We start from the raw sequence: 27,944 nt of genomic DNA on the forward strand, positions 1-27,944 counted from the left end.
CTGACATAAATATATTTCGTTGAATATCTTATATCAAAGAGGTAGTTCGGTACACTAAACCTCATGCTATGCGTGGAGTTTGAAAAAGGACCAGACCACAAGGTTTATTGTACACAACCTCATCTTTTCTACAAAAAAATTTTACGACTTAAACTTATGACCTCTTGATCACATAAAAAAAACTTTACTCGTTACTCCAAGACTTCCATTCTCGGCAATATCTTTTATAATTTTGCCTAAAAATAAAATAAAAAAACACAAAAATAATTCATTTTTAAAAAAATATATATATCTAGTTTGACAGATCTAATCTAAACCCTAAAAAAGATCTTCATCACGCTCAACAAAATCCAACTAACCAAAAAAAAACCCTAATCTCCATTTCATATAGTTAGTATATATATGATCCCATAATATTCACAAATCCTCTCCCAATTCCCAAAATTCCAAAAAGTTTTGTATCAATGTCTCATGATGGAGCAACAAAGAAGGATAACCCTAACTTTAACGGCGCCGGTAACAGTAACGGCAATCGGAATGTATCAAACGGCGTCGCCGTTTACCCGTCGTATGCATCTCACCGTTTACGGCTGAACCCTAGTGTTGATCACAAATCGGATAACTATGATGACTTACAATTGGATTTTAGTCCATTGTTGTTTAGCTCACTTGAACGTTATCTTCCACCTGCGCTTCTGAATTCTTCGACAAGGGATCAGAAGGTGAATTATATGCGTGAAATTCTGCTGCGATACTTTCCTGAAGGCGAACGTGTTCGTGTAAGTTGATGCATTTTTTATTCGGCATTTTTTTCGCGTTGTTGCATGTGGAAATTGATTAATGTTTGTGAATTGAGCTGTGATACGATGCCGATTAGGTGAAAATTGAAATAATTGGGATGTGTACTGCATTTTCGCGTTTTTGCATGTGAAAATTGATAAATGTGTGTGAATTGAGGTGTGATAGAATGCTGAGAAGCTGGAAATGTTAAAAAAAATTGGGATGTGTAAGTTGCTGGATCTTCAATTCTGCATTTTTCGCGATTTTGCATGTGAGGCGCCCTTGTTTTTATGTGCATTTTGATTAGTATATATGTTTAGCTTGAATGTGTGTGAATTGAGGTGTGATGGAATGCTGAGAAGCTGGAAATGTAAAAAAAATGGGGATGTGTAATGCATTTTTTCGCGTTTTTACATGTCGCATGTAGTTGTTTTTATGTGCGTATATATGTTAGAATGTGTGTGAATTGAGCTGAAAATGAAAATTTTTGGGCTTTCTATAGAAGAATTTTGCATGTATTTTGGATTCCTTGGTTTTCTTTAGTATATCTAATGTTAGAATGTGTGTGAATTGAGCTGAAAATGAAAATTTTGGGCTTTCTATAGAAGAATTTTGTATGTATTTGGATTCCTTGGTTTTCTCTACACTTTGATTAGTATATATAATGTTAGAGTGTTTGTGAATTGAGTTTTGATTGAATACTGAGAAGCTGAAAATGAAAAATAATAAATTGGGCTTTGTATCACAATTTTGCACATTTTAAGTCGTGTAAGAATGTGTGTGAATTGAGCTGCGCTACAATGTTGAGAAGCTGAAAATGGAAAAATTGTGTGTTTTTCATCTTCAATTTTGCGTTTTGCTTAAGTTATTGCATCTTCAATTCTGCATTGTGTTTTACATGTGAATGCGGTTGTTTTTATGTGCATTTTGATGGGTGTGTGTATGATGTGTGTGAATTGAAATGTGATTGAATGCAAAGAAGGTGAAAAGTGATTTTTTCATGTATTTGGCTTTGGTTTTCCTGTGCATTTTGAATTGTGTGTGAATTGAGCTGCGATAGAATGCTAAGAAGGTGAAAATGAAAAGGAAAAGTAGAAGCTAGAATTGTTATGCATGTATTTATCTTTTTTGCTTCACCGTTTGACTATGGATCTATTATTTTAGAATGTGTGTGAATTGAGGTGTGATAGAATGCTGAGAAGCTGAAAATTGGAAAAAATTAGAAGCTGGAAAAAATTTGGGCTTTGTATTGCAGAATTTTGCATGTATTGCCTTTACATGCAAGTTGCTGTAGCTTCTAGGTACAGATTTTTTCAATGTGGGTTGCGGTTTTGTAGTGCTTGTTTCTCCTTTGAGTACATGAAAATCCTTCCTTTGTTGGTGCTATAATGCCAAAGGGAGGTTTTTGAGTTCAATTATGTGGGATATGCATTGTGATTTGAGGTGTGATAGAATGCTGTTATTCTGAGAATGAAAAGTAAGATTTTTGGGCTTGTTATTACTAAAATTATAGGCGTTGTATTGCTTGTAACTGCCGTTATGCAAGTTGCTGTAGATTCCGGCTTTCTTTTGTCGGTGGATTTTGGGAGTTCGGTTGGGGAGGTGGGGGTTGTATGTGCCAGATTTTCAGCAAAAATGTTTGATTATTATAGAACCCTTCAGGGTTAGTAGTGAATAACTTGGAAAATATAGTGTCTGCCTTTAACTATCAGCTGATCTTGTGTTCTGCAGAATTACTTATGCTATTTTTTGGATTTTCTTTTATACAGTTTGAAAAGTGAAAAGTAAAAGGACTAGTTGAAGTGAAAAAAAAAATAGAAGGTCGTTTAAAATAGTGGAAAATGATTTTATATGAATAAGGGAATGTCCTTTGTTTCTTGTGAAGTTTTGGAGCGCTCACCAGTGATGGTTTGTATAGACAGCATAGACCATTGTTAGAAGACTTTTTGATTAAAAATGCAGCAACTGCATATATGATTTCTATCTTACGATGACTATAATTTTGTGTCCCTTTAGTCATTTTGTGCATACCAAACTTCTTCTTATTTGACATATCATTTTGCTTTTTTCAATAGGCAATTGATTTAATAATTTAGGGGTGATATTCCCAGAGCATAGATGAATGTATGAACCACCTAGATTTTGGTTAAACAGAACTAATAACGTAAGTTAAACCTATCTGGTTAATTTGCTTATTATTTGGTAGAATAGTGGAGTAAAACATGCCAGTCTCCTAATGAAATCTTTGTTTACATGAGAATTATTTGGAATGCTGTCTGCTGATATATTCTTCTGATTGTCCTTGCTTTCCAAATTTTTTCCTTCTATTTGTGAAATTTGTACTCTCTCTCATTCCGAAACTCTATCAGTACTATATTCTCATCTTCTCTGCTTTAACAGGTCCAGAAGCATAGAGAATACAGACAGAAGATTGTATCAAACTATCAGGTATTTACGATTTGCTGAAGGTACTTGCGGTTAATATTTCAATGGTAGTTGTAAATGACAACGTTAATTTTCATGTTTTTTTTATGTTAAGTCTATTAAAGTTTACTGGACTTTACATGTATTTTCTCTAGAGAGAAATGCCTTCGCATTTGACGAATTAGAAGCATAGGAGTGTAACACTCATTGATCTTTGTGAATCAGGATTGGTAGTCTTCTTTTCTAATTAGCTTGCCTTCTATTCCAGCCTCTACACAGGGAATTATATACGTTGCATGCTGCGAATTTCTTTGTGCCATCATTTCTTAAGGCAGTTAGTGAGAACACAGAGGAAAGTTACAGGAACATAATGTGTGAACCCTCTCCTGGAGTTTTTACATTCGAAATGCTTCAACCACGATTTTGTGAGATGATGTTGGCTGAGGTACTAACTGTCTTGCTGCTTCTATTTGCAGGCAATCTACCTCTTCTTTGTAGTTTACCTTTTCTATTTTCTTATCAATTTCTGGTTGATTAGGTAGAAAACTTTGAGAGGTGGGTCCGTGAGACGAAATTCAGAATAATGCGTCCCAATACGATGAACAAATTTGGTGCCGTTCTTGATGACTTTGGCCTTGAAAACATGCTGGAGAAGTTGATGGAAGATTTCATTCGTCCCATTTCAAGAGGTAAGAACTTGTATATTTTTTACTAGGATGCAGCAAAGGAAAAAAAGAGGAGCTTATTGAGAAGTTTTGCCTGGATCTGTTTTGATCTTCTACTTTGAATTTTTTGTGCAGTTTTCTTTTCTGATGTTGGTGGATCCACACTTGATTCCCATCATGGTTTTGTTGTCGAGTATGGGATGGATAGAGACGTTGACTTGGGTGAGTTGTTTCTTTTTAGTATTTACACGGTGCAAACTATTGGTGAGTGCCGCAAAATTTATTTGGTTCTTAGAGGTACTGCCTTGCTTCTAAACAGCTTATTTTTCAGGTTTCCATGTTGATGATTCAGAAGTGACTTTAAATGTGTGCTTGGGTAAGCAATTTTGTGGTGGAGAGCTGTTCCTCCGTGGAGTGAGGTGTGAGAAGCATGTAAATTCTGAAACACAACCAGAGGTACTTGTTAGTCCATTGTCTGAGTTGAGTAATTTGTGCATGTGGAATCTCTGTATTCTGATAGAAAGTGCAAATTTACTTTGTTTTTATCTTTCCATTAACAGCAAAGGATAATGAATGCACCCTGTGTTTGCTTGATCACCAAGTGTATCAGCTGATACTTGTTGTCAACATATGGTGTAAATGATGAAGAAAGTTGCAACTCCACCTTTTAGATGTGTGTTAGAGTAGCAATCATCAATTTCACAAAAGAGCTTAATCATGTCAACTGTATGAACATTCACTATTGGATCTTTATTATTATAACAGGAGCTCTTTGATTACTCCCACGCCCCAGGGCGTGCAGTGCTGCATCGTGGTCGCCATCGCCATGGTGCTAGAGCAACAACATCAGGGCAGAGGATCAACTTCTTGTTGTGGTGCAGAAGGTATTAGATAGATACTCTCACCTTTCAAATTTGGTCATGCACTTGACAATCTGTATGCAAAATAGCCGATGTTGTGCTTTTTAAAAAGCAAAGGTATAACTTTTAGGTAGCACTATATCGGCTACTTAAACAACATATCCATACTTAAACAAGATATAGTACAACTTTTAATTGCTTTGAAAGTGTTAAGACTCAGAGGGCTACAACTTTCATCTGTATGCAAATGCAAAGGTATTAGATACTCTCGCCTTACAATTTTTTGTGTTGAAAGTGTTGAGCCGATGTAGTGCTTGCAATATTGATGCTTAGTTATGACCTCCTTTTCATCAACACAGCATTCCTTGATGCATATATTCTAATGTCTTCCATTTAATTTCTGGTATCAGTGCTTGTTTTAAGCATGTTTACCGAAACTTCGTTAAAATGGGCTCCATTGTCCAAATCAATGAACTTGTCATTAGCCTTTGATAGTGGTTGGTGACAAATACATTGTACTTTGATTGCTCTCGCATTTGCCAACTGAATGATTGTTATCATGCCCTTACAGTTCTGTCTTTAGAGAGATAAGGAAGCACCACAAAGACGCCTCCAGCTGGTGTGCAGAATGCCAACGCGAGAAGAAGGAAAGGCAAAGGCAGGCTGTTGCCGCTACTAAATTGGTATGCCGCCGTAACTTGTTTCCCTCGTGACATTTAGCAAGTAGTTAACAAGCTCTGCTTATGCAATACGACATTAAAAGCTGAAATATAGTTACAAACTGTCGAAGAACGTTCTAAATTCTTGTCCTGTGTTTTTCAGGAGCTGCTGAAAAGAGGAGAAACTGCTATATAGTTCATTCTGTTTTAGTTTTATATATCATTTTTTTTTTTTTTTTGTATTTTGCCCCATGTAATATAGCTCAACTCTCATATATTCAGGCAGAGGCACTTTCATGTTCGATATAATATTAAAAGGTGTTGTTCGTTTTACTGAAATAGCTGTACATGTAAATCGAGTAGGTACCTCCTGTTTGCCAACTGAGATGTTAGCAGCATAAAACGGGCAATCGTGTAAGCATTGTTTTGTAGTAATGTTTGTTAATGGAGGCAATTTCTTTTTCAAGTCTGGCTGGTGTTTTACCAATTGAATAGAATGAAAAGTTCTCTACTTATGGTACACCAGTTGATTTTGGTTAACTCAACTTTCACTTTGTAGGTTGGGTGCACAGTACATTTTCCCACTTTGTTCCCTTTCCATCCCCTTACATAAGCTTTTTTATGTGCCCATACAACATTCCTCGTAGGCAAGGCATTTGCTCTTTCAGCACCTAACACCATCACCTACCCGGCTACCTGTATGGTTGGGAACAAGTTATTCTAGCATAATTAATCTTGAGATCAAATATTCTAGAATTAGTTATAGAATAACTCCAACCATACACAAGATAAAATAGATCTTGTATTTTATTTGAGGATTATTATACCTCATGCCAAAACAACTCCCTAAAGTATTCTTTATTCACTTCCTATTATAACCTTTATTCGATCTTACCAAAATGATGAAAAATACTTGCTCCACTTTGAGGGAAAAAGGTACTACAAATAAAGTTGGAAGTTTAAAAGCAATTTATATGCCTATATTAACTTCGTCAGCTAGTCTCCAGATCAACTTTGTTATAATACACTTGGAAGCTAGAAGGAGATGTAAATCTCATAGAATAATCAAATAGATGGTACAACACACATTTTCACATTCAACAACATACCTAGTGTATTCCCACAAAGTGGGGGTCTGGGGAGGGTAAACCGTACGCAGTCCATACCACTACTTCAGATGAAGTAGAGAGGTTGTTTACGATAGACCCCCAACTCAGGATAAATAACAGTATAACAAGCAAAAAAAATATAAAAACAAACAAAACACATTTTCACATTGGAGAAATGATTTGAAGTACAAAAAACTCATTCAACAGGCTTCCTCTTTCTACCAAGTACAGAAGCTTTCTGCAGTCTAGGACCTCCCATTCTCCATTTCTTAAATGCTGCCGTTGAGGATTGACCAGCTTCATACACTTCACCATTGATAAAAACCAAAAAAATAATATATTAATGAATCTTATAAGGGATGGAAAATGATTTCTTAAACAATAAGTGGTTTTCTTATTTATTTTCTTGTATTTGGTAGATAAGTACAAAATATTATCCCACGAACATTTATATACATGATATGGGATGGGGGTGGGGTGGGGTGTTGGGTTGCGAATGACTTTTACAACTCGGTGAGAACCACCCCAAAAACTAGCTATTGAGGTGGGATAGCCCAAAGCTAAATAAACTCCATCTCAATTCTCAACACATAGTGGTACCGATGTGAGATTGGGCCATAACACACCACCATGCTCCGCACTGAAGGGCGGTGGGTGGCTCTGATATCATTATTACAGCCCAGGGAGAACCACACCCCAAAAACTAGTTATTGAGGTGGGAGAGCCTAAGGCTATATAAATCACACCTCAGCATATAGTAGTAGCAATGTGGGACTAAACCATAACAAGGATACAATCAACATTAGGAAAGTCATTTTTCCTGATTATTTAAAGAAACTTGGTTTCTTTTAGTTGAAGTTGGGAAGACCAAACACACCCTAAATCTTATAAGTACTTGGGCCATAAATCATTTTTATAGCAAAAAAAAATGTTTGTTTGATTTTGTTCCTTCAAAAATAAATCTGACAGTACAGAAGTCTTTTGGCCTATAAAAGCAACCTTAGACTGTTTCTGGGGAACATATTTTTGGGAATAGAACTTATAAAAACTACCAACAGCATTTCATTGTGTTTCTAAAACTTTTCCAAAGAAGCGTTTTCAAAAATGTTCTCCAGTAAATTGTCGAAAAGCCCCTAATCAGAAGAGGGTGGTTTCTTTTTTTGTTTTTTTATATTGTTTTGGAGCTATGTTGCTCGAACTATCTAAAATGTTGACGTACCCGTATTAGATAGCCAAAAGGTGCACTACATTTGAAGGATCCGACATGCAACTTGTGGCATTTTTGAAGAGTCCGAGCAACATAGCTTTGGAGGGGCAGGGGGATAATTATGGTGGAGAATCAATAGTTTGGAAGAATTTTCTCACATTTAGTCTCTTCTTTTGTAAGAAGCGTCAAGTGCTTGGGTGCCACAATTGATGCTGCAGTATGAGCCTTGATAAGAACTTCTCTATATCTCGTTCGAAATGCAATCAGAAGCAAAGGTCCAATAGTTTTTTCACCAATCCTGTTCCAATAAGAAAGATATTGAACATGAGCTAACGTTGACCCCAAGGAAAACCAATTTAGCACCTGGGTTTATCAATCGATTAATGTCCAAACAGGAAGGACAAGAAAATCAAGAGACACAACAAATAGTTGCAACTGCAATTCACAAGTTTATTACAAGATACACTCAAACAAGGGACCAGAATTTGAAGAGAAAAAAGTTGACTAACAACATCATTTAACGCGGCAAACTACAATGTAACAGAGGGAAGAAAACTGAGAATAGCTAAAATTTCGATTCCAGGTTTCCTATCAAATTAGAAGTAGCTACAGTCTTGCTACTACTATATATCAATTGTGCCGGGGGATCCATGAACACCTTACTGATAACTCATCATGTAACGGGGGGACTAGGTCCTGATTTTGCACAAGTGAAATCAAATGAGAGGACATAGGCACCCTTCATCTCTACAGAGGCTCAAATCAACCATCAACCACATTCTTATGTTTTAGACCTCAAGAAATGTGCTTTTAAAGGAATACGTAATCCATATATAAGAAGAAAACCACTCTATCTCTGGTAGAACCAAAAGCTCTTGAATTCATTGGAAAAATTCCAGCTTTGCTGGCTGTTTTTGACAGCTCATTGCATATACAGAATCACATAACTGTGCAAACATCCTATCGGGTGGAATCATCATATCCTTTAAGGACTAAAAAGAGTGCCATCAGCTAATGATGTAATGCATACATAGCAAGGTTGGACCTTTTCTCCTTTGTTTTTCTATAGGTTTGATTTTTGGGGTTGGGGGATAAAGTACCATGAACTGCAGGTGTTTCAGGTTAAAACTTTGTGCTTGACATGAAGTGCTATGAGTATGAACTACATCCATTACATGTCAAAAGCTCTCTTTCCTCGTAGCTATTGGTTTCAACACTAACTCAAATTCGAACGCTAGTTCAATAGACTTCCAACTCAATCGATAAAGTGAATGAGCACAAGTAGAGTTGCACATGCTCTGATGCACTGTTCTCCAAATCAGACTACCTTTTGAATAAAATAAAAAGAGTCTATTTGCAGTGAATGCAGCTGCATTGACAGCTTTCGCTTCATTAGGTTTAGAGGTGAATGAGTTTCAACGGGTCAAATTTAGTACTTAAAAAATAAAATCACCTATCCTCCCTTGTGGGTCGTCACTTACTAGGTTTAAAATTGATATGTTAAAAATACCGCGATTGTTATATGAATAATTGCATGAAAAACTTAATAACAAGGACTATCCCACAATATTGAGAAAAGAGAAAGAAGAGCCTCTCCAACAACAATTGAATGAGAAATAAAAGGGAAACAAGTTACATGCATGCACTTAAATTGCCCTTTATTTTCTTTTTCCTTGAAGGAAAAAATAAGATAGCAAACAGCAGATTCAAGACTTTGATGAGCTCATGACATTTTGAGTGCATGATGCGACAAGGTATGAATCTAAACCAACGCTGGTCCAAGTACACTTAATAGAAGTACTTGAATTACATTGACAAGAAGAATTAAGGATCTGTCGTGCCATGATTAAAGATAACGAACAAGGTATTGTAATCAAGTTGACAAAAAACCCCTATGGATCAAGTACAATTAATGGCTGGAAATATGCAAACAACACGAGCCTTGTGAGAGTCAAGATTTCAACCAGACTCACCCGCACCAAACCCCCCCCCCCCCCCAAAAAAAAAATCCACGCACACATTTAATATAGCAACTCAGAGTGAAAAAAAAAAAAGGAACAACAAAATCAATCTTTCTAGAAGCAAAGCTTCCAACTTCCTAATCTCAGCAAAGCACTGATCACCAAAGAAATGCAAGCCCTATAAAGCAGTAACCGTAAGTTAAGAGTGCTAAATATAAAGTACCACATACTGCACTAGTTCCAGGTTAAAAGTTCATGCTTCACATAAACTACTACAAACTACATCCGTATCAAGTCAAAAGTTTTCTTCCCTGACAGCATACTGGTCCAATCTTCTCAATCTATTGGTGGTTTTTCAGTTGGAACTATTATAACTTATTGAGGAAGAGAGTTGGGAGGTGGGATTATGATTGGCCATGGGAAGTGTTGTGGAAAACATATGCACCTACTAAGGTTGCCTGCTGCAAGGGATGCTTGTTTAACCCATGATATTTGCGAAAATGTGGTTTTTGATATGTATTAGATGTTTTCTATGTGAAAGATCAGTAGAGATACAAATCATCTACTACTGCATTGTGAAAGTAGCTGGCAACTTGGATGCTGTTCTTCAATGTTTTTGGCGTTCATTTGGTCATTCCAGCATATGTAAAGAGTTTACTTCAATGCCGGAGAAGTCATAACACTGGCAGGAGGTTCAAGAGGATTTGGAGGATAATTCTGCTGTATCATGTGGAGTTTGGAGTTGGATTGAGAAATAGGAGATGTTTTGAAGGAAAAAAGCAACATTTATCTTTTGTTAAAAATAGTTGTATAAAAAGCGTGTACTTGTCGAGTAAGGAAACTAGGATGGAAGATATGAATCAACTTGTTAAGTTCGTATTCCCAAAACTCTGTTGATGTTTAGATAAGAGCATTTGTATTTTGTTGATGTATGAGGTTGATTTTTCGTAACTTGTTAATTTATATCTCTCGAATAATTTAAATATTCTGACAGCATGATAGCACACTGCAACAACAACATACACAGTGAAATCCCACAAGTGGTGTCTGGAGAGGGTAGAGAGTATGTAGCCTTACCATTGACTCGTGGAGGTAGCATGACAGTACACTAAAAGAGTTTTTTAAACCATTGACGAGTCAGACCAGGTAGAACATAATGCTGTACTAGAAATGGCAACTGCAAGTACAAGTGATGATTTTCTAATCATCAAGATATCAAATAAATGTAGTGATGCTTACAATTAAATAACAAACTAAAAGTCGAAAGAACAAGGTTTTGACGCTCATTACTTGGCAACCATTGCAAACTAAACTCTAAACCAGCTTCCGTACCTGGGTCATTGGGGTCTGGGGATAGAATGACAAAAGTTACAGGCAGAAAGAAACATAGTCAAGAAGAACTCACAGGTGTGCTATCTTGCATCCGAAATTGTAAAAGTAGGGGCATAAACTTCTTAGATCAACATGTGCTGCATCAGCTCCTATCTCATTTCTCGTTTTGGCTCTGGTAAATTAACATACAGAAAACAAACAGGTTTCCACTGTCAGATCTACAAAACAAGAGGACCACTTGTATACAAAGAACTTTAATACTGAGATAAGACACCCAAACTTCGGCAACCCCACCACAAGGGAGAAAAGTTAGACTTGAGATGTGAATTGTCATATGAGATACACATCATGTTCTAAAGAGCAGAATAGAGTCTGAGCATGCAAAATTTCATCAGGCCAAAGAGAACATCAAGCGACTTACAATCCTTTAATTGAATTCTAAAATATACTATAATAAATTGATGTCGGCACAAGTAAGACGAAGTGTCCATACATATCCAACATCTCTTCCAATAACAACCACTTTTCGCATACTAACTAATTCAGCTTTTGTTTAAAATAGAGGAAAGCATGAAAGTATAAGGAGAAACACTATGATCTTTACTTACTTGATATCAAAATAAGGAGGAACTTTGATCGATACTGCTTGTCTCACATATAGCTCCTGGGCAAGCCAAAAGGGCATTTCTACATGTGTACCAGCCTCCACCTGGATTTGAAAGAGGAAATAACCATCACTTTTTGGTCACGAAAACAAAACAGATTCGACATAGATTTCCCTCAGAATTTTACCTTGTTAGTATCATCAGCACAATCAAATATCCCAACTTCATTAGCTGTTTGCAAAAACACAGCTGGAACCATCTGAATTACAAAACAAGTATCAACCATAAATATATTTACATCAATAGCTCATGAGAATCATTTTTAACAAAAGAGAAAAGGCATAATGAAAATTCATGAACTAGTGATTACCTCTTCTTCAGCTAATATATCATCAATGTCATAATAACTTGCCATCTTCGATTGGAGAAAAAAAAGGAACTTCACGACAGTTTGGGCTCCGACTCAGTAGACAACTTGCTGCAATCCAACACCCAAAAAAACTATGAATATTTTGAACCTATCTGATTTCATAATCGGACCATAATTGAGTTCATTGATACAGCCATCAAGAAAATTTGTACAAAAAAAATAGTTTTTTACCACGCAAAATTAGCAGAAACAGATATTAATAACTCACTCAAGCCTTGGGTATGAAAAAATCCTACATAGAAAGCACTACCATTTAGGCCCTACCTGACATGAACTCACATATAAGCCGTACTCCAATATCAATACCGAACACCCTACTCAATGCAAATCCGAATAAATCAGACTCCAATGTGATACCGGACACCCTAACCTACACAAATTCAGATAAGTCAAGCTCCAATACCGGACACCTTACCCGACACAAATCTTCAAAACTCAAAACTCAAATGCTGATAATGGACATCCTACCTGACACAAATTCAATAAATCAGACTCCAATGCCGATGCCAAACACCCTACACAACACAACAAATTCGAATAAGTCAAACTCCAATGCTGGTATCGGACACCCTACCTGACACAATTCCAGATAAGTCTGACTCCAGTGCTGTACCGAACACCCTACCCAACACAAATCTGAATAAGTTAGACTCCAATGTTGATACCTAACACAAATTTGAATGAGTCAGACTCCTATGCTGATACCAAACACCCTACCCAACACAAATGTGAATAACTCAGACTCTAATATTGGTACCATACACCCTACCCAACACAAATCTAGATAAGTATGACTCCAATGCTGGTACCGAACATCCTAACCAACACAAATCCAGATAAGTCTGACTGCAATGCTGGTATCGGACACCCTACCCGACACAAATCTGAATAACTCAGACTCTAATGCTAGTATCAAACACCCTACCTGACACAAATCTGAATAAGTCAGTCTCCAATGATGATACCGGACACCCTACCCGACACAAATATGAATAACTCAGACTCCAATGCTGGTACCGAACACCCTACCTGACATAAATCTGAATAACTCAGACTCTAATGCTAGTATCAAACACCCTGTCTGACACATATCTGAATAAGTCAGTCTCCAATGATGATACCGGACACCCTACCCAACAAAAATCTGAATAACTCAGACTCCAATGCTGGTACCGAACACCCTACCAGACACAAATATGAATAACTCAGACTCCAATGCTGGTACCGAACATCCCACCCAACGCGAATACAGATAAATCACACTCCAATACTGGTACCAAACACCCTACCTAATGAGAATTCAGATAAATCACACTCCACTACATGGAAAAAAAAATAAAAAAAATACTCACTCTGCAACTTGCAGAAATAGAAAACCCAAAAATTTTAAGAACATTTCAAACCTATCTTATTTCAGAATAATTACAACAATTAACTAAAAAACACAAAATTATATCTAAAAATGACTGCTATTATTTAAAATTAGACCAAAAAGCCATTAGATCTTAACAAAAATCAGGCACGTGAATCTAAATTAGTCAAGCTATAATGCTCGTATCGAACGCCCTACCCAATGCGAATTCAAATAAGTCGAGCTCCAATACTAGTAACGAACACCGAATGATAAACCAAAAAAATTAAAACATATTGAAGAAAAAAAAACTACTCACTTTGAAGTACACAATGGAAGAGGGAGTTGTTAATATTTTGAAATTTGAGAAGAAAAATGGCGCTAAATTTGTTAAATAATAGAGGAATTTTGTACATGAAAGAGAGAGAGTGTGTCATTTTGCCCCTTAAAAAATGAATATTAACGGAAATACCCTTGAAATATGAAGGGATTGACAGAATACGTAAATCGCATTGATGGGGAGCCCGATTTATGTACTTTTTTGCATTTCTTTGTTTTAAGTGCTTTTAAACACTTTTTTTTTTTAATGTTCTAACAAAATAAAATATATATAATTGACTAAATTTCAAAGTTGAATTGAAGTAGATGATCGTAATATTTAAAATTTATATGTTTGAAAAGTATAAAAAAAATATTTTAAATTGTAGTCCTTCTTATATTAACATAATGAAATAATAAATTTTAAAATATTGGTCAAATTTCATGCGGTTTGACTCTCAATAAGGATAATGTGACAGATAAAAATGAACGAAAGAGTATTTTTAAGCCAAAAAATAAAAACAAGTCAAAATCATATTCTTTCGATCTATGTTTGACTTGACACACCTCTTAATATACAATAAATAGTTAAGGATAATTTTATTATATCACAAACTATTAATCATAAGTCAATAACAATTGGGAAGTGAATAGTAGTATTTGATAATTAGGATAAACTATACACAAAATGATAAGTTATCTCTTGATTATTAAAATTAGACAAATAAAGTTGGATAATTATTTTTAATATACTGAACACATATAGTACTTAATAGTATGAATAAAAATACATAAAATAATAAATTATCTTTTAATTATTAAAATTAGAAAATTAAAGTTAAACAACTATTTCTAATATACTAGTGAACATCTTGAGTCAACTAGTACATACTCGAGTCAACTAACAAAGTTTATTAATGGAATTAATTCGCAAATAAATATTAGTCAAGATTAATAAATGATGGAGTATTTTTAGTACATATAAAAAATTGAGGTAAATTTTAAATTTTTAAAGTTTTTCAAATAATGAAATTTTTTCCGAATACTAATTTTTTCTAGTATATAAGAATTTGAATTGCTTTTCAAAAATATTTAATAATAATGACAAATTGAATGATCAAATTTTTTTCCCAAGTTTTTTTTTTTTCTCAAAAAGTACTTGAAAAATCTATGGCCAAATGAGTGCTAAATATCTATTTGTGCACACTTAAAATTAAGTGTTAAGTACCTAAATGTCATTTGAAGCTAAGTTAAACGACACGTTTATTTATTTGACCTTTTGATTATTAACTCATGCATATTTAACTGATAAAATTATTAGGGCTGTTCAAAACCGAATCGTAATCGTAATCGTAACCGTTAATCCAACCGCAAAGTTAGTTTATTGGCTTATTGGTAATGAATTATCGGATTAATGATTGGAGAACAGATCAAAATTTTACAATTAGTGGCTTATTGGTGCAGGAGTGGATTACTCAATTTTCTTATCGGACAAATCATTAACCCATTAAGAATTATTATAATTATATTTTACTCCTAGATATATCAAGTATCTCTGTCAATCCAACGTATAAAACTCTATTTATTGTTCTATTCACTTGTTAGTTTAGAAAAAAAATAGATCACTTCTTATGACATCTAACCATAAAGCACAGTCATACTTTCCAAAATGTAAAAAAAAACCTAAAAATAATTCTTAAATCAAACATAAATTATTCTTGACGACACAAAGGACCGCACAAAAATGAAACAACTCAAATGTGTCCTTCACAGAGTTTGATATAAAACATAAAAATTCAAATAATATTAAAGTTTTGATTTTTCTATCGACGTAGTAATTAAAAATGTTTCTACATACATCTTAAGTTTAGAAAAAAATTCTTATTTGATTCTATGTTTTACGGTGTGTTTGGTATGATGGAAAATATTTTTCATGAAAAATGTTTTCCTAAAAAATAAGTTGGTTTTCTACTTATTTTCTCATGTTTGGTTGGTGAGTGAATTTTTTTTTTTGGAAAATATTTTATGGTGTTTGGTTGGTGAGTAGAGAATATTTTTTAGATTTTTTTTTTTTTAGTGTTTGATTGGTGAGTGAAAAAATATTTTTTAGAAAATACTACTAACTGTTAACTAGTATATTAGTGACTCTAACAAGTCAACAATTTATAAGAAATAATTTAACCATAACAAATAATATCAATATCGAATTCTAAAATACTACAATCACTAAATTTAAACAACTATTAATTAGTAAATATAGAAGACACTTTTCAACATTTTGTCAGGACAATCTCAAGATACTACAATCAATAGAAATATAACGGAACAACAAGCTTATTCAGCTTCGTGAAACAAGTTACATCAATGACAAGATGGAATATGCAATTAACAAATTGTAACATAGGTAAGTTTTTCTCTATGAATATGAAAATAACAATACATTCAACGAACTTATAAGTGTCATTTGTCATTTTCTGAAAAATGACTTCCCTTGACCCACGAGGGAAGTCATTTTCCATCAAATGGAGAAAAATGAGTTGTTGTGGTAAATATTTTCCCAATATTTCATTACAACCAAACAAGGGAAAATTGAAAAACATTTTTCAGAAAATATTTTTCATTATACCAAACACACCCTTAACCTATTAAATAACTATAAGAAGCCTAAAAGATTTATAAATAGATCAATTGTAGTATACAAATAACTTAGTCGGTAAAAAATTGAGGAACTATCAATAATTGCTTGGTATTTCATTATCTCTTAAATTAATCCATCACACCATTCGAAAACCATCCGTTAATTGCTAATCCAATATCGAACCAACTGTTATCTTATTGGGTGACTAGCGGATTAATATATTAAAAGCAGACAATCAATAAGTCGAACCGCTAAATATAATTATCCAACCGATAAACAACCCAAAAGGTTATTGCAATATGATAAAAGTTTATGCATTCAAGACCGCCTATTATACATTCTTATACTAAGACCGTTTCTCAATATTCTGCTGTTCTACACATAGCGAAAGTTTTATTACGCAATACTATTTGTTTTATTTGTTAAAGGAAATAAAAATTATCTCCATTATTTATTCTTCTTTTGTGCTCTCTCTCTCTATTCATCGTCCCTCGTCTGTCTCTCCTGTAAGTTTCATCTTTAATTCTCTCTCTACTTTATTTTTTTTTCTAATCAATTTATTCTCATCAATTATTTTTATATGCATATTAATTTCAATTTCAATCACATCATTAATTAATTAATTAATTTTTTTACTTTTTTTTGTGTTTTTGTTAAATTCTAGGGTTTCGATCGAGCGAAGAACGAAGCTATAATCGAGCAAAACATTCAGCATCAATTGAGACATTCGAGCTAAATTCGACCAATTTGAAGTTTGTATTATATAGGAAAAAAATAGCAAAAAAAAAAATCGAGAAAAAAATTAGGGTTTTTAGTTTTTAATTTGTCTTTTTGTGTTTATTTATTGTATTTTAGTTTATTTGTAGCTGCTTCTCGTAATTTAATGAGAAATTTGTCTCAAGTATAATACTCATAATTTTTATTTTTAGTTTTTTGCCTTTTTTTGGTTCATCAGTTACATTTGTTTGTTGTAAGTGAATTTATTTGGAAAAAAAGGGAAAAAAATTGTGGCTGAAGATTAATTTTGTTATTATATGCAAAAAAAGATTAGAGCCTTGTTGGCCCTGTCAAAAAAAGGAAAAAATTAGAGCTTTATAGAGTTATTGTGTTTTTATTGAGTAAAAAAGAAAAAAGGAGAAAAAATTAGTTCTTTAGTGTTGTTTGGAGGCGATGAGTAGCACTGCTTATGGAATATCTGAGCCAATTTCAACTGGTGGACCAACTGAATTGGATGTTGTTCGAAATCGCGAATTAGAAAAGGTTTGTTCTTGCTTTAGTTTGTAGTTTTGAGTGTGAAGATTTAAGTTTTTGATGTGTTTGTGATGATTGGAAGCATCTTTATTTCTATGAGGCAGGGGTAAGGTATGCATAGAGTCTACCCTCCTCAAAACGCACTTGTGGGCTTACACTGTGTATGTTGTTGTTATTGTTTTAGTGTTTGTGATGATCGGAAATAGTCTCTCTATCTCTACGAGGTAGGGGTAAGAGGTCTACGTACATTCAACCCTCCCGAGACTCCACTTGTGGGGTTATGCTGTGTATGTTGTTGTTGTTGTTGTTGTGTATGTGATGATTGGAAATAGTCTCCCTATCCCTACGAGGTAGGGGTAAGAGGTCTGAATACATTCAACCCTCCTGAGACTCCAATGTGGGATTACACTTGGTATGTTGTTATGTTGTTGTTGCTGTGTTGTGATGATTGGAAAGTCTCTCTATCCCTACGAGGTAGGGGTAAGCGGTCTGAATACATTCAACCCTCCCGAGACTCCACTTGTGGGGTTACAGTGTGTATGTCATTGTTATTACTGTGTTTGTGATGATTGGAAATAGTCTCTCTATCTCTACGAGGTAGGGGTAAGAGGTCTGCGTACATTCAACCCTCCTGAGACTCCAATGTGGGATTACACTTGGTATGCTGTTATGTTGTTGTTGCTGTGTTGTGATGATCGGAAGCAGTACCCTTCCTAGACCCCACTTGTGGAATTACACGGGGTATGTCCTTGTTGCTGTTTTTGTGATGGGTTTTCATATTGTCAATAAAGAGCGTGATTTAACACTTTTAAGGGATTTCCCCCGACTCTGAATACCTGGGAGAGTTGATTTTGCATAATTCAAAGGTTATAAACTGGGATTTTGTGTGTTGTCGACCTTGTTTCTTGAACAGATTTGTAAGTTAAAGTTGCATCATAAGCTTGTTAAATACTTCAGTATATCAGTCAGAACACATGGATCTTCAAAGAGATTCGTCGTTCAACTCCAAAAAGACCAAGGCGATATATATCTATGAGTAAGAGTAATTATAAATTCTGGTTTTAAGTAACCTGCAAGGGTGGCCAAGTTTGTTGAGTAGGGGTCTTCCAAATTGGGTTTCTCAGATTCGAATCCTGCATGTTTTTTGGTCGAGCTGGTCACACGTGGCGTGCCTAGTGAGGTTTACATCGTTTGTGTGGTTTACGAGCTATTACGCCGAAGCAGGGTTTATCCTATGTGCTACCCTTCGGATTCCCTTGTCATAAAGAAAGAGAAGAAAATACTGTTATTAAGTAGTGGTGATAATAAAAGTTTTAAGCCAAGCAAATTAAACTTAGGTCTTACCTAAATGCTTGTACAGGTAGGTTTACATCAATCCCCGTTCAGAAGGCTCGTCAGCTATAAGCCTATAATCCTGCCTAAAGAAGTGTTTAGTATAAATGTTTTGTATTTGGTTGATTAATAGGATAGGACATGCAATTTTGAAGTTAGCCAGATATTACCATGCTTTTGTACTTGTGGCATTGAGAGGGTGCTTTAAAAATCAATCTAAGATGTGATTAAAATCAAGCCAAGTTTTCCTTCTCAACCATATATTGTTTTTCCGTTGAATGATTAAGCTAACACAGATCTGTGTCCCATAATTGATGTCTGATTCAAGAGAGAACAATGTTTGAACCAATCATATATGTGTGTGTGTGTGTGTGTGTGCGTGGATTGTATTTTAAAAAAATACCTGACAAGGACGGTACTTTTTCAGTTTCTTTCAGATGCAGGCTTGTATGAAAGTCATGAAGAAGCCATTAAAAGGGAAGAAGTACTAGGGAGATTAGACCAGGTTAATCTTATTTTGAACTAAGAATTCTTAATTTTCTATAACAAAGTCATTAATTGCTGATTTTGGAATAATACAGATTGTGAAGACGTGGGTGAAAAATGTCTGTCGTGCTAAAGGCTTCAATGATGACCTGGTGCATGAGGCAAATGCAAAAATTTTCACATTTGGTTCATATCGGCTTGGTGTATGTCTCACTTCCTTTTGTTATAACCCTTTGTAAAATTCAACTGGTAGTATCTAGTCTTGGTTTCTTCTTTTTGCATGTCTATGGCTCAATACTGAAACAACTTTAAATGAAGATTTTTTATTTGGAGTTAGGGGTTGGGAGAAGGGGTTTATTTTTATGATTAGATCTTTAGGGAGTACCAAATTTTCTCAGGTCAAAGGCAGCAGTTGCATATATAATGAATATGTCAAATCTTATATAGTACTTGATTTATGAGAGGGTAGTTGGTATAGAACTTTTCTTCAGGTCCTTGCAGATATTTTAATTTATAGCAATCTTGTGATAACTTCAGTAAGCAAGAATAATTTGGTGTTCTTTCACTTCCTTCTCCCATCAATTGGAAACTTCTTTACCTATGAGGTGGGAGTAAGGTCTGCATACACTCTATCCTCCGTAAATCTCACCACTTTGTGGAACAACACTGGCATGTTATTTTTGTCTTGTCAATTCTGTTGTGTTTTCCGACTCTTGTGTTATTTATGAGTTGGTTTTGCAACTTGACCTTTTTTCAGCTTTCTTTTATAACCAGTATATTTGGGTCAATTTGCATGCAACTCGACTTAGTCATGTAGTACCAGCTATCTCCTACCAACACCAGAGTTTGTAACTCTGACCACCAAGGCTTTGGACGAATGGAGAAGAATCGCCAAGTGTTTTTTCTTCTGTTGGGATTTGAACTTGAGACCTCATATTTTTCTTCTCATCACTCTGACTTTGATAGTTTTTTAAATTTGGGAAGTCATGGGAAAGGATTATGTAGTGATAGTTTTTAGTAATTGTCACCCTTTGTGAGGCGGCATTCAAAACTGGAAGGAGAAACTTCAGGTAGTAACATCTTGCATTCTGGTGTTTTGAATGTATTTGTATCTTTACAAAAAAGGTGATTTAAGTCTATAAAGGCCAAAGGAGTAATTTGTATATTATATTTCTTGGCTTATCCTGCTTGTTAGATTCTTACCCTTTCACTTTATCAAGTTAACCTTTTTTTTTGGGTCTCTTTTAACAGGTACATGGTCCTGGTGCTGATATAGACACTTTATGTGTAGGACCTCGACATGCAATGCGGGAGGTACAATGAAAGCTGTTTCAGTTTACATCCTTTAATTTTAGGATTCTGTGCTGAAGGTTGATGCATGTAATATTCTTCTTCACATTTCAGGACTTCTTTGGTGAACTTCATAGAATGCTTGAAGAGATGCCTGAAATACAAGAACTTCATCCTGTTCCTGATGCTCACGTTCCTGTTATGAAGTTCAAGTTCAATGGGGTTTCTATAGATCTTCTTTATGCAAATGTATCACTCTGGGTTATTCCTGAGGTATATGATTCTCTTGTATGTGATTGATTATGCTGTTGCTTTCGGATGCACCATCCTTTGTAGTTCTGGGAAATCTGTCTTCTGATATGCATTTGGCTTTGTTAAATGCTTGTGCATATTATCTTCATAATTGGTTGAAATGGTGAACCTAGCATGGTGGGTTCAACATCTCCATTTGATGCATTTACTTACTCATTTCTTTTGATGAACTGCATTTATTTTTTTCATTTTCCTGATCAAATTTCTAAGTGGCCAAGGAATGTGCAATATGTAAATGACATGGATGGCTTCATAGATTTTATAACTCCATTTATCTTGGTTTGGATGTAAGTAGTAGCTGGTCAAGTGAAAGCTACTATGGTTTTGCTGTATCTTTAAGTAACCGCTTGGATGCTTATTAAATAACAACAGATGGGTATTGAAAGCTGTACCTGGTCATTTTACGAGGATATATATTTGTTTTAGGCTCTTTAACTAATTGAACGTCTGAAAGAGGGGTGTAGGGGAGTGAAATCTTATTACTGTACTATGTAATTTGTGCATAATTACTTGCTACTTCTCCTTGCTCTTTTTTGTAAAATACAAATTAATGTGCTTTTTTCTGCAATTGCACGAGGATTCTGGAACTTCACTGCTTCAAGGTATCTAAACAGAGATTTATTTTTTCTTGTTTACTTCTTCTAAATCTGAACTATAGACTTGCTCATTCCTACTTACTCTTCACTAGTGTTATCTGTTAGCAGTAGTGTTCAGTTATCTTCTCTTCTGTTGTGTGCTAATGACTATACTGTGTTCCTTGTATTTGTTAGATCATAGTTCTGACTAGTGATGTTTTCATACTATTCATCTGAAATCTTGGTATGCTGTTTGAATAAATATTTTAAAATCCGTGAACGAGATGCACTGCATTAGATTTTACTCCTATTTGTCTCTCGCAGGACTTGGATGTTTCACAGGAGTCTATGCTACAGAATGTGGACGATCAGACTGTTCGTAGTCTTAATGGATGCAGAGTAACTGATCAAGTTTTGCATTTAGTACCCAATATTCAGGTTTTTGCCTCACAATTATGTAAATGCATTTGATTTGAAACTTTACACTTAATCTTCCCCTCCCCCTTCTTTGGTTTCTGTAGAGTTTCCGCACCACACTGAGATGCATGAGATTATGGGCAAAGAGACGTGGAGTTTACTCAAATGTAAGAATCTGACATGGCCCCTTGTATCATCTTATGTGTACTTAAAAGGTGCAGTACCTGCTATCTTAGTTTAAGACAGTTGGCGTCTCTTAAACTTGTGTTGCTTCTGTTTTGACCAGGTTACTGGATTTCTAGGCGGTATAAATTGGGCATTGCTTGTTGCTAGGATTTGCCAGCTTTATCCTAACGCATCTCCTAGCATGTTGGTCTCTCGGTTTTTCAGAGTCTATAGTTTGTGGCGCTGGCCAAACCCTGTTTTGCTGTGTCCAATAACTGAAGGATCTCTTGGGCTTGCCTATTGGGATCCTCGGAGGAATTATAAAGATAGGCAGCATTTAATGCCAATAATAACTCCAGCATATCCCTGCATGAATTCTAGTTACAATGTTTCAACGAGTACCTTGCGTGTCATGATGGAAGAATTCCATAGAGGAAATGAAATTTGTGAGGTATTTATATGTGCTTAGTTTTCTGGGGTTTACTGCTTTTACTATTATACTGAGCACAATCATTATGATCTGCAGGTTTTATCTTACCTATTGGTTCTATTAATTTAACCCATTTAATTTCTATTATTTAATACACATCAAAAAGAAAAAAACTATGATTTTGTCTCAAATCATGTTGTTGAATTGAGTGGCATTATGTGGGAGCATCATCTTTGGTTTAGTAGAAGCATTTTGCTCAACTGTCTTTTATCACATGATAAGTAACTTGCTGCTTACTTTCAGTGTTCCATGTTTTCGTTGCTTAATGCATGTCATAATTACTGTAGTTTGGTAGAGTCTGATTGAAGTAGCCTGCAATTGAAGTTACTATTCTCAACAGAGAGTAGCCTGCAATCTTATAGCTCCACGTGATTCAGAATTTTCCTTAATGACTATTCACCTTGTCTTTTACATCCTTTTGCAACAAGGTGGCATAAACTAGAGCTGCTCTCTTCTCTGTCTGTCTGTCTCTCTCTATTAATATACAAAAGGCCTATTATTTCAATTTACGAAGTAGGCGTAATACCCCAAATTAGATGTCTATGGACTGCTATATCTTAACCATAACACCTGAGGTAGTAGCAGCAGACTTTAACTTGGTGAGTATGCGTGATTCTAATAGACCTTGGGAGAAATTAAGCTCTGCTTTTGAGACAAATATCTACAGTTGCTTAGCCCTAATGTGTTAAGTCGTGATTCATATCTGTAATTATTAAGTATTCAGCTGTTGTCTCTAGCATATGTTGCAATCTTAGAAGGTTGACATTTTGACCATGTGAAGTTCTTGTTTTTAGATTGCATCATATTTCTAAAAATGTAAAATAAGAACTTGCGTCAATGAAGGTTTAAAGCTTTGCTGTCATCTCAGTGCTTTACTGAATTTCATTCAGTCTTTGCTCAAATGATGTTTGCTTTTTCCGTGATTTATGATTAACTATTTGTTTTGGAGGTTCTAGCATGCGTATAATGAATTTAATGTTCATGGTTAAATTACTTGATTTCCTAAGGTCTTTTTAGACTGTTCATTTGGTTTTTGTGGCACTTTTGCTTTAAAGTTGTGACTTCTATTTTAGTCCTATTACTGTTATCGTTATTTATAGTTTCATCAATTGAGGTATTTTCATCAATTGAGGTTTTCATTCACTTGCTTACTTTTGTGTATATAGGAAATAGAAGCTAACAAAGCTAGCTGGGAAAGTCTATTTGAGCCTTTCCCTTTCTTTGAAGCCTATAGAAACTACTTGCGAATAGACATAGCTGCAGAAAGTGACGATGACATGAGGCAATGGAAAGGATGGGTTGAATCTAGGATTCGCCAGCTCACTCTGAAGGTGATGTTTCTTTTCTTCTGCTTCAAATTTTTGATGGTTTCACCTCTATCGCTTTTGCCAAAGTAACTGATTGATGAGGCGTCCTTGCTCAATTCATCCAGATTGAGAGAGACACCGTCGGTGTACTTCAATGCCATCCACATCCGGGTGAATTCTCAGATAAATCTAAGCCATTTCACCATTCTTATTTTATGGGTTTGCGTAGAAAACAAGGTGCTAATCCTCAACAAGGCGAACAATTTGATATAAGGGCGACAGTTGAGGAATTTAGGCGAGATGTATATGCATATTTATTTTGGAAAGCTAGCATGTGGATTAATGTGTGTCATGTAAGACGAAAAGATCTTCCTGACTTTGTCTTCCCGGGAGGAGTACGCCCTACTCAGCCTGCAAAAAGTGATAGTCGTTCAGTTACAAGATCACTCGGTTCTTCTAAAACATCATCTCCCGATGCTGCGACTTTTAGCAGAAAGAGAAAACATGACGAAGTTAATACAGGTTTTAGCTCAAAAGAGTCCCTGGCCATGAGTTGCAGTGATGCTAGCTCACCAGGTGAAACTAGAGAGTTGAAACGCGTTGAAGCTGATGTTGGCGATACCTTGAGTAGTGCTACGCTTGTTGATAACCAAGTTGAAGTTTCTATCAAAAGCCCATTGCCTTTGCCTGCGTCAGGTGCTGCTGTAACAGAGACAATAACAGTCGGGCAATCTGCAGAACTGACTGGGGGCCAGCAAAGTGGATCTCATGGTGTTGAAAATCTTGGGGATGAACTGGAGTTGACCAGTGGAGTTAAGCATTTTGATGGGGCTAATGAGCTGCAGACAGAGCCCCCTACACCAGAGCAAATTGTTGGGGCGGCAACATCAGAGGAAAAGGACAGAATTGGTGGTTCTAGCCCTAATGTCTTACAAACCGACAGCTTGGAAGAACTTGAGGTTGTCTTCTAACTTCATAAGACTTCAATTTTAATCCAAAACATGTTGAATACTTGTCTTTTGAGATCCCAATTTTGTGCGTCTTTTGAAATCCCAATTTTGTGCATCCTCAGTCTATCGATATGCAGTTGCATTATAAAAATCTCCTCAATAATTTTCTGCTGTTCAACTTTTTGGCTGCTGCATCATACCTAGATTATTGTTTTGATAGATAATGTTTCATACAGAGACCAACTTACTTAGCCTTCTTGGATTTAACAAACCAGTTGATTGTGCTTAAAAACTAGTTAATTGTGCTTTTCTTTGATGTCTTTGGTTGGGTTTGTCCCTCAATGGTGCTCTTACTCAGACTATCATGTTAGGAAAAACGTCTGATTCTTATTAGTCTTCTTCACTACTTCTTGTAGGAAAAACGAAATTTGGGCAGTTCAATCGCCCTTTACATGTTATGTCAGATAAAAAGAAGGAATAAGAATTGCCATTTTAAAAATCTTCAAAATATCTCTTACTTTACAATCTGTTCAAATCATCCTTTTGAATTTCCCTTCAGACGACTTTATTAGTGTCACCTGCAATATTATTATGTATGTTTTGTTGCTAGCTGTATTCTGAATTTTGTATGTTCCATGTTGGTATGACATAAAAAGTTGTTGAAATTAAGAACCTTGATATGGTCCAAGTTGCTTTTCTAAAATTCCTCCACCTTCTTGTCTGTTGCTCGGACTCTCCATAAATGTTGCCGCACCTGTGTCGGATCCTTCAAAAATACACTTTTTTTGGAGGATCCGACACGCACTCAGAGACATTTTTGAAGAGTCCGAGCAACTTAAGTGTCCTTTTTCAATTAGTCTTTGCACTGAAGAATTTTACAGGAACTTTAATGAAGAGGTCTCCGCAAGATCACTCCATTTCTCTGTCTTGTATGCCATAATAATAAGCTTGCCTGCTACCTCATACGTGTAAATGTTGTATGCAAAATCCTGTAACAATTACTGTGGGACATGAATACCGAAGAAATTCTAATTTTTTTTGCTTTTTTTCTTCTTGCCCCTGAAAGCCGATTGAGCTAGCACCGTCCTCCAGCATTGCAGCTGCTGCATTTGTGGTTCCTCAGAAGCCTCTCATTAGGTATTGTATCGACTACTACCAAATTGAATGAGTGAACTTTTCTAGAGGCGCGCTATTTAGATTTGTGATATATGCCGCACTTATTTGCAGGTTCAATTTTACTTCTTTGCGGAAAACAACTGAGAGCACATGAAGATATGTGCAGTGATCAGATGCTGGAGCTCGGAGCTATTTCTATGTTGAAGGCGCGGGAGAGAAATGGAATAACGAAAAAAGGAGAGCTGTTATCCATTTTCGGCTGGAGGTGCAACTACATCTTGCAATCTCTTAGGCTAAGCCATGAATGTTTCTAAAGCAAAAAAAGAGAGAAAAAGAAAAAAAAAAATTGAATCCAATTTTAACTGAGATTTGGATTTCTTGTAAATTATCAGTTGTTTAATACTCAATACCCACCTTTCATTTGGACAAGAGACTCATTCTCAAGTGCCTTTTGGGTGCTTATTGTAAATTATTATATGGATAATATCTTATCTAAATAATATGTATCTGAACTTTTATGGTTTGTGTAATTCAAGTTTGGATATTATAAAGCCAAAAAAAATCATTTACATGCTTATATGTGGATATAGACAAGGTTAAGGGATGGACTTCATTTCTTCTATTTTCTTCACTTACACCTTACACTTCAGCCGAGTCTAACGAGACTCAGGTGCGGAGCCTTCCACTGTGGATCGAGATTATGCATAGGTAGAACATCATGGAGTCTCTCTACCTCTAGGAGGTAGAGGTAAGGCTTGCGTACGCTCCACCCTTTCCATTGTCTCTTGTACCTCTATTGCATCATTTTCTAAACTGTCTTTTGTCTTCGAGGGATTTATAGGAAACAACCTCTCTACCTCACCTTGAGGTATTAGTATGGACTGCATACTCTCTATTCTTCCTAGACTCGACTCTCTACCTTACTTTTGAGATGATAGTATGAACTGCTTACGCCCTATCCTCTCCAGACCCCACTTTACAGGAATACCTTGGCTATCATGTAGTTAAAAGAATATGTAGATACACTTAAATATTGTTACCAACATGGGTTGTGGTGCGGTGGATGGGGCTGCTCCACGCCTAACCAGAGGTCGAGGGTTCGACCCTAGGTATGGAGAAAACTCTGTTGGGAGCGCTGCCACCTTAATGGGCCCTGCAACGCGCAATCCAGATTAATCGGGGCTCCAATGCGGGCACGAAACCAAAAAAATAAAAAATTGTTGAAAAGGTGGCCACTAAGGGTTGGAATTCAAACACAATCATTCTTTGTTGTCTTAAATGGAGCATTCCAATTCAGGTAGGTAAGTTTAGGTTCAATGGACCTGTCAATTTGCACTTGGTATTACTATTTCATACCCTTGGCTTTTTTTCTTTAAAAAAAAAAAAATTATTTATCTTTGTTTTGATTTTGAATTCAATATTCGATATTCGTATTGAAATTTCAGCTAATTCAAATTCATAATTGCATAAGATTTCTATTGGAATATTTCGATACCAATATTAAAGGGGAAAATGAACCCTACCATTTTTTTTCTTCAAATTTTAATATGAACTCGAGACTTCCAATCAGGATGAATATGATTGGAAGTGACTATTTTGATTACTCGTCTTTAAATTTTGTTATGAGTAGAGTGCAAACAAAAAATCAACAATCAATCGACTTTACTTCAATATTATCTTAACAATTCACTCAGAATTCCCTAAAAAATTGTCGTACTCGTATCAAAGAAAACATTCATTTAATTTGTTACTCTATCCTTTTGCTTTCTCCTTTTTAACACGTAAGGTTTATTTGACTGTTTATCAATTTAATTAATTAAATATAAATTGCTATTCTCCAAAAATACTCATTCAAACAGCTTTACGAGAAAGAGTATTTCTCATAATAAATAGTAGAAGATTAGCCAAACATGC

The 27,944-nt window shown here is 35.4% G+C and overlaps 3 protein-coding genes across 7 annotated transcripts; 2 read left to right on the forward strand and 1 right to left on the reverse strand.

Moving 5' to 3' along the window:
- The first annotated feature begins 305 nt into the window (after window positions 1–305).
- Window positions 306–5,854, forward strand: LOC107848210 (2-oxoglutarate and iron-dependent oxygenase domain-containing protein CP2). 3 transcript variants are annotated; one of them, XR_007047053.1, is made up of 9 exons: window positions 306–779; window positions 3,181–3,228; window positions 3,473–3,649; window positions 3,743–3,893; window positions 4,005–4,091; window positions 4,201–4,325; window positions 4,430–4,753; window positions 5,301–5,412; window positions 5,552–5,727. XR_007047053.1 is itself a non-coding variant. In XM_016692913.2 (9 exons), exons 1-9 carry the CDS (start codon window positions 465–467, stop codon window positions 5,582–5,584), a joined length of 1,167 nt encoding a protein of 388 aa, XP_016548399.1. In that variant the 5' UTR covers window positions 306–464; the 3' UTR covers window positions 5,585–5,854. The 3 variants fall into 3 exon arrangements, 1 of the variants encoding a protein (XP_016548399.1); XR_007047054.1 differs by lacking the exon at window positions 5,552–5,727 and having other exon boundaries at window positions 4,430–4,542; window positions 4,635–4,753; window positions 5,301–5,375; XM_016692913.2 differs by having other exon boundaries at window positions 4,635–4,753; window positions 5,552–5,854.
- Window positions 5,855–6,424: 570 nt separating this feature from the next.
- On the reverse strand, window positions 6,425–13,846 carry LOC107846889 (DNA replication complex GINS protein PSF3). Of its 3 annotated transcripts, XM_016691156.2 has the most exons (8): window positions 12,501–12,547; window positions 12,297–12,402; window positions 11,973–12,080; window positions 11,790–11,861; window positions 11,606–11,706; window positions 11,071–11,169; window positions 7,863–8,002; window positions 6,425–6,803 (listed from the first exon to the last, which is right to left on the reverse strand). In XM_016691156.2, the coding sequence occupies exons 3-8, from the start codon at window positions 12,015–12,017 to the stop codon at window positions 6,694–6,696; spliced, it is 567 nt and encodes a 188-aa protein (XP_016546642.1). In that variant the 5' UTR covers window positions 12,018–12,080; window positions 12,297–12,402; window positions 12,501–12,547; the 3' UTR covers window positions 6,425–6,693. The 3 variants fall into 3 exon arrangements, with proteins under 3 accessions (XP_016546642.1, XP_016546643.1, XP_016546644.1); XM_016691157.2 differs by lacking the exons at window positions 12,297–12,402; window positions 12,501–12,547 and adding an exon at window positions 13,703–13,846; XM_016691158.2 differs by lacking the exons at window positions 12,297–12,402; window positions 12,501–12,547 and adding an exon at window positions 13,603–13,695.
- Window positions 13,847–16,627: 2,781 nt separating this feature from the next.
- Window positions 16,628–26,560, forward strand: LOC107847557 (nuclear poly(A) polymerase 1). The gene is made up of 13 exons (XM_016691889.2): window positions 16,628–16,845; window positions 17,004–17,599; window positions 19,350–19,427; window positions 19,504–19,611; window positions 20,660–20,722; window positions 20,813–20,971; window positions 21,910–22,023; window positions 22,107–22,169; window positions 22,289–22,618; window positions 23,824–23,988; window positions 24,090–24,923; window positions 25,981–26,051; window positions 26,142–26,560. The coding sequence occupies exons 2-13, from the start codon at window positions 17,510–17,512 to the stop codon at window positions 26,182–26,184; spliced, it is 2,118 nt and encodes a 705-aa protein (XP_016547375.2). The 5' UTR covers window positions 16,628–16,845; window positions 17,004–17,509; the 3' UTR covers window positions 26,185–26,560.
- Window positions 26,561–27,944: the final 1,384 nt, after the last annotated feature.

Source organism: Capsicum annuum, chromosome 11, assembly GCF_002878395.1.
Source record: "Capsicum annuum cultivar UCD-10X-F1 chromosome 11, UCD10Xv1.1, whole genome shotgun sequence".
Classification (NCBI taxonomy): domain Eukaryota; kingdom Viridiplantae; phylum Streptophyta; class Magnoliopsida; order Solanales; family Solanaceae; genus Capsicum; species Capsicum annuum.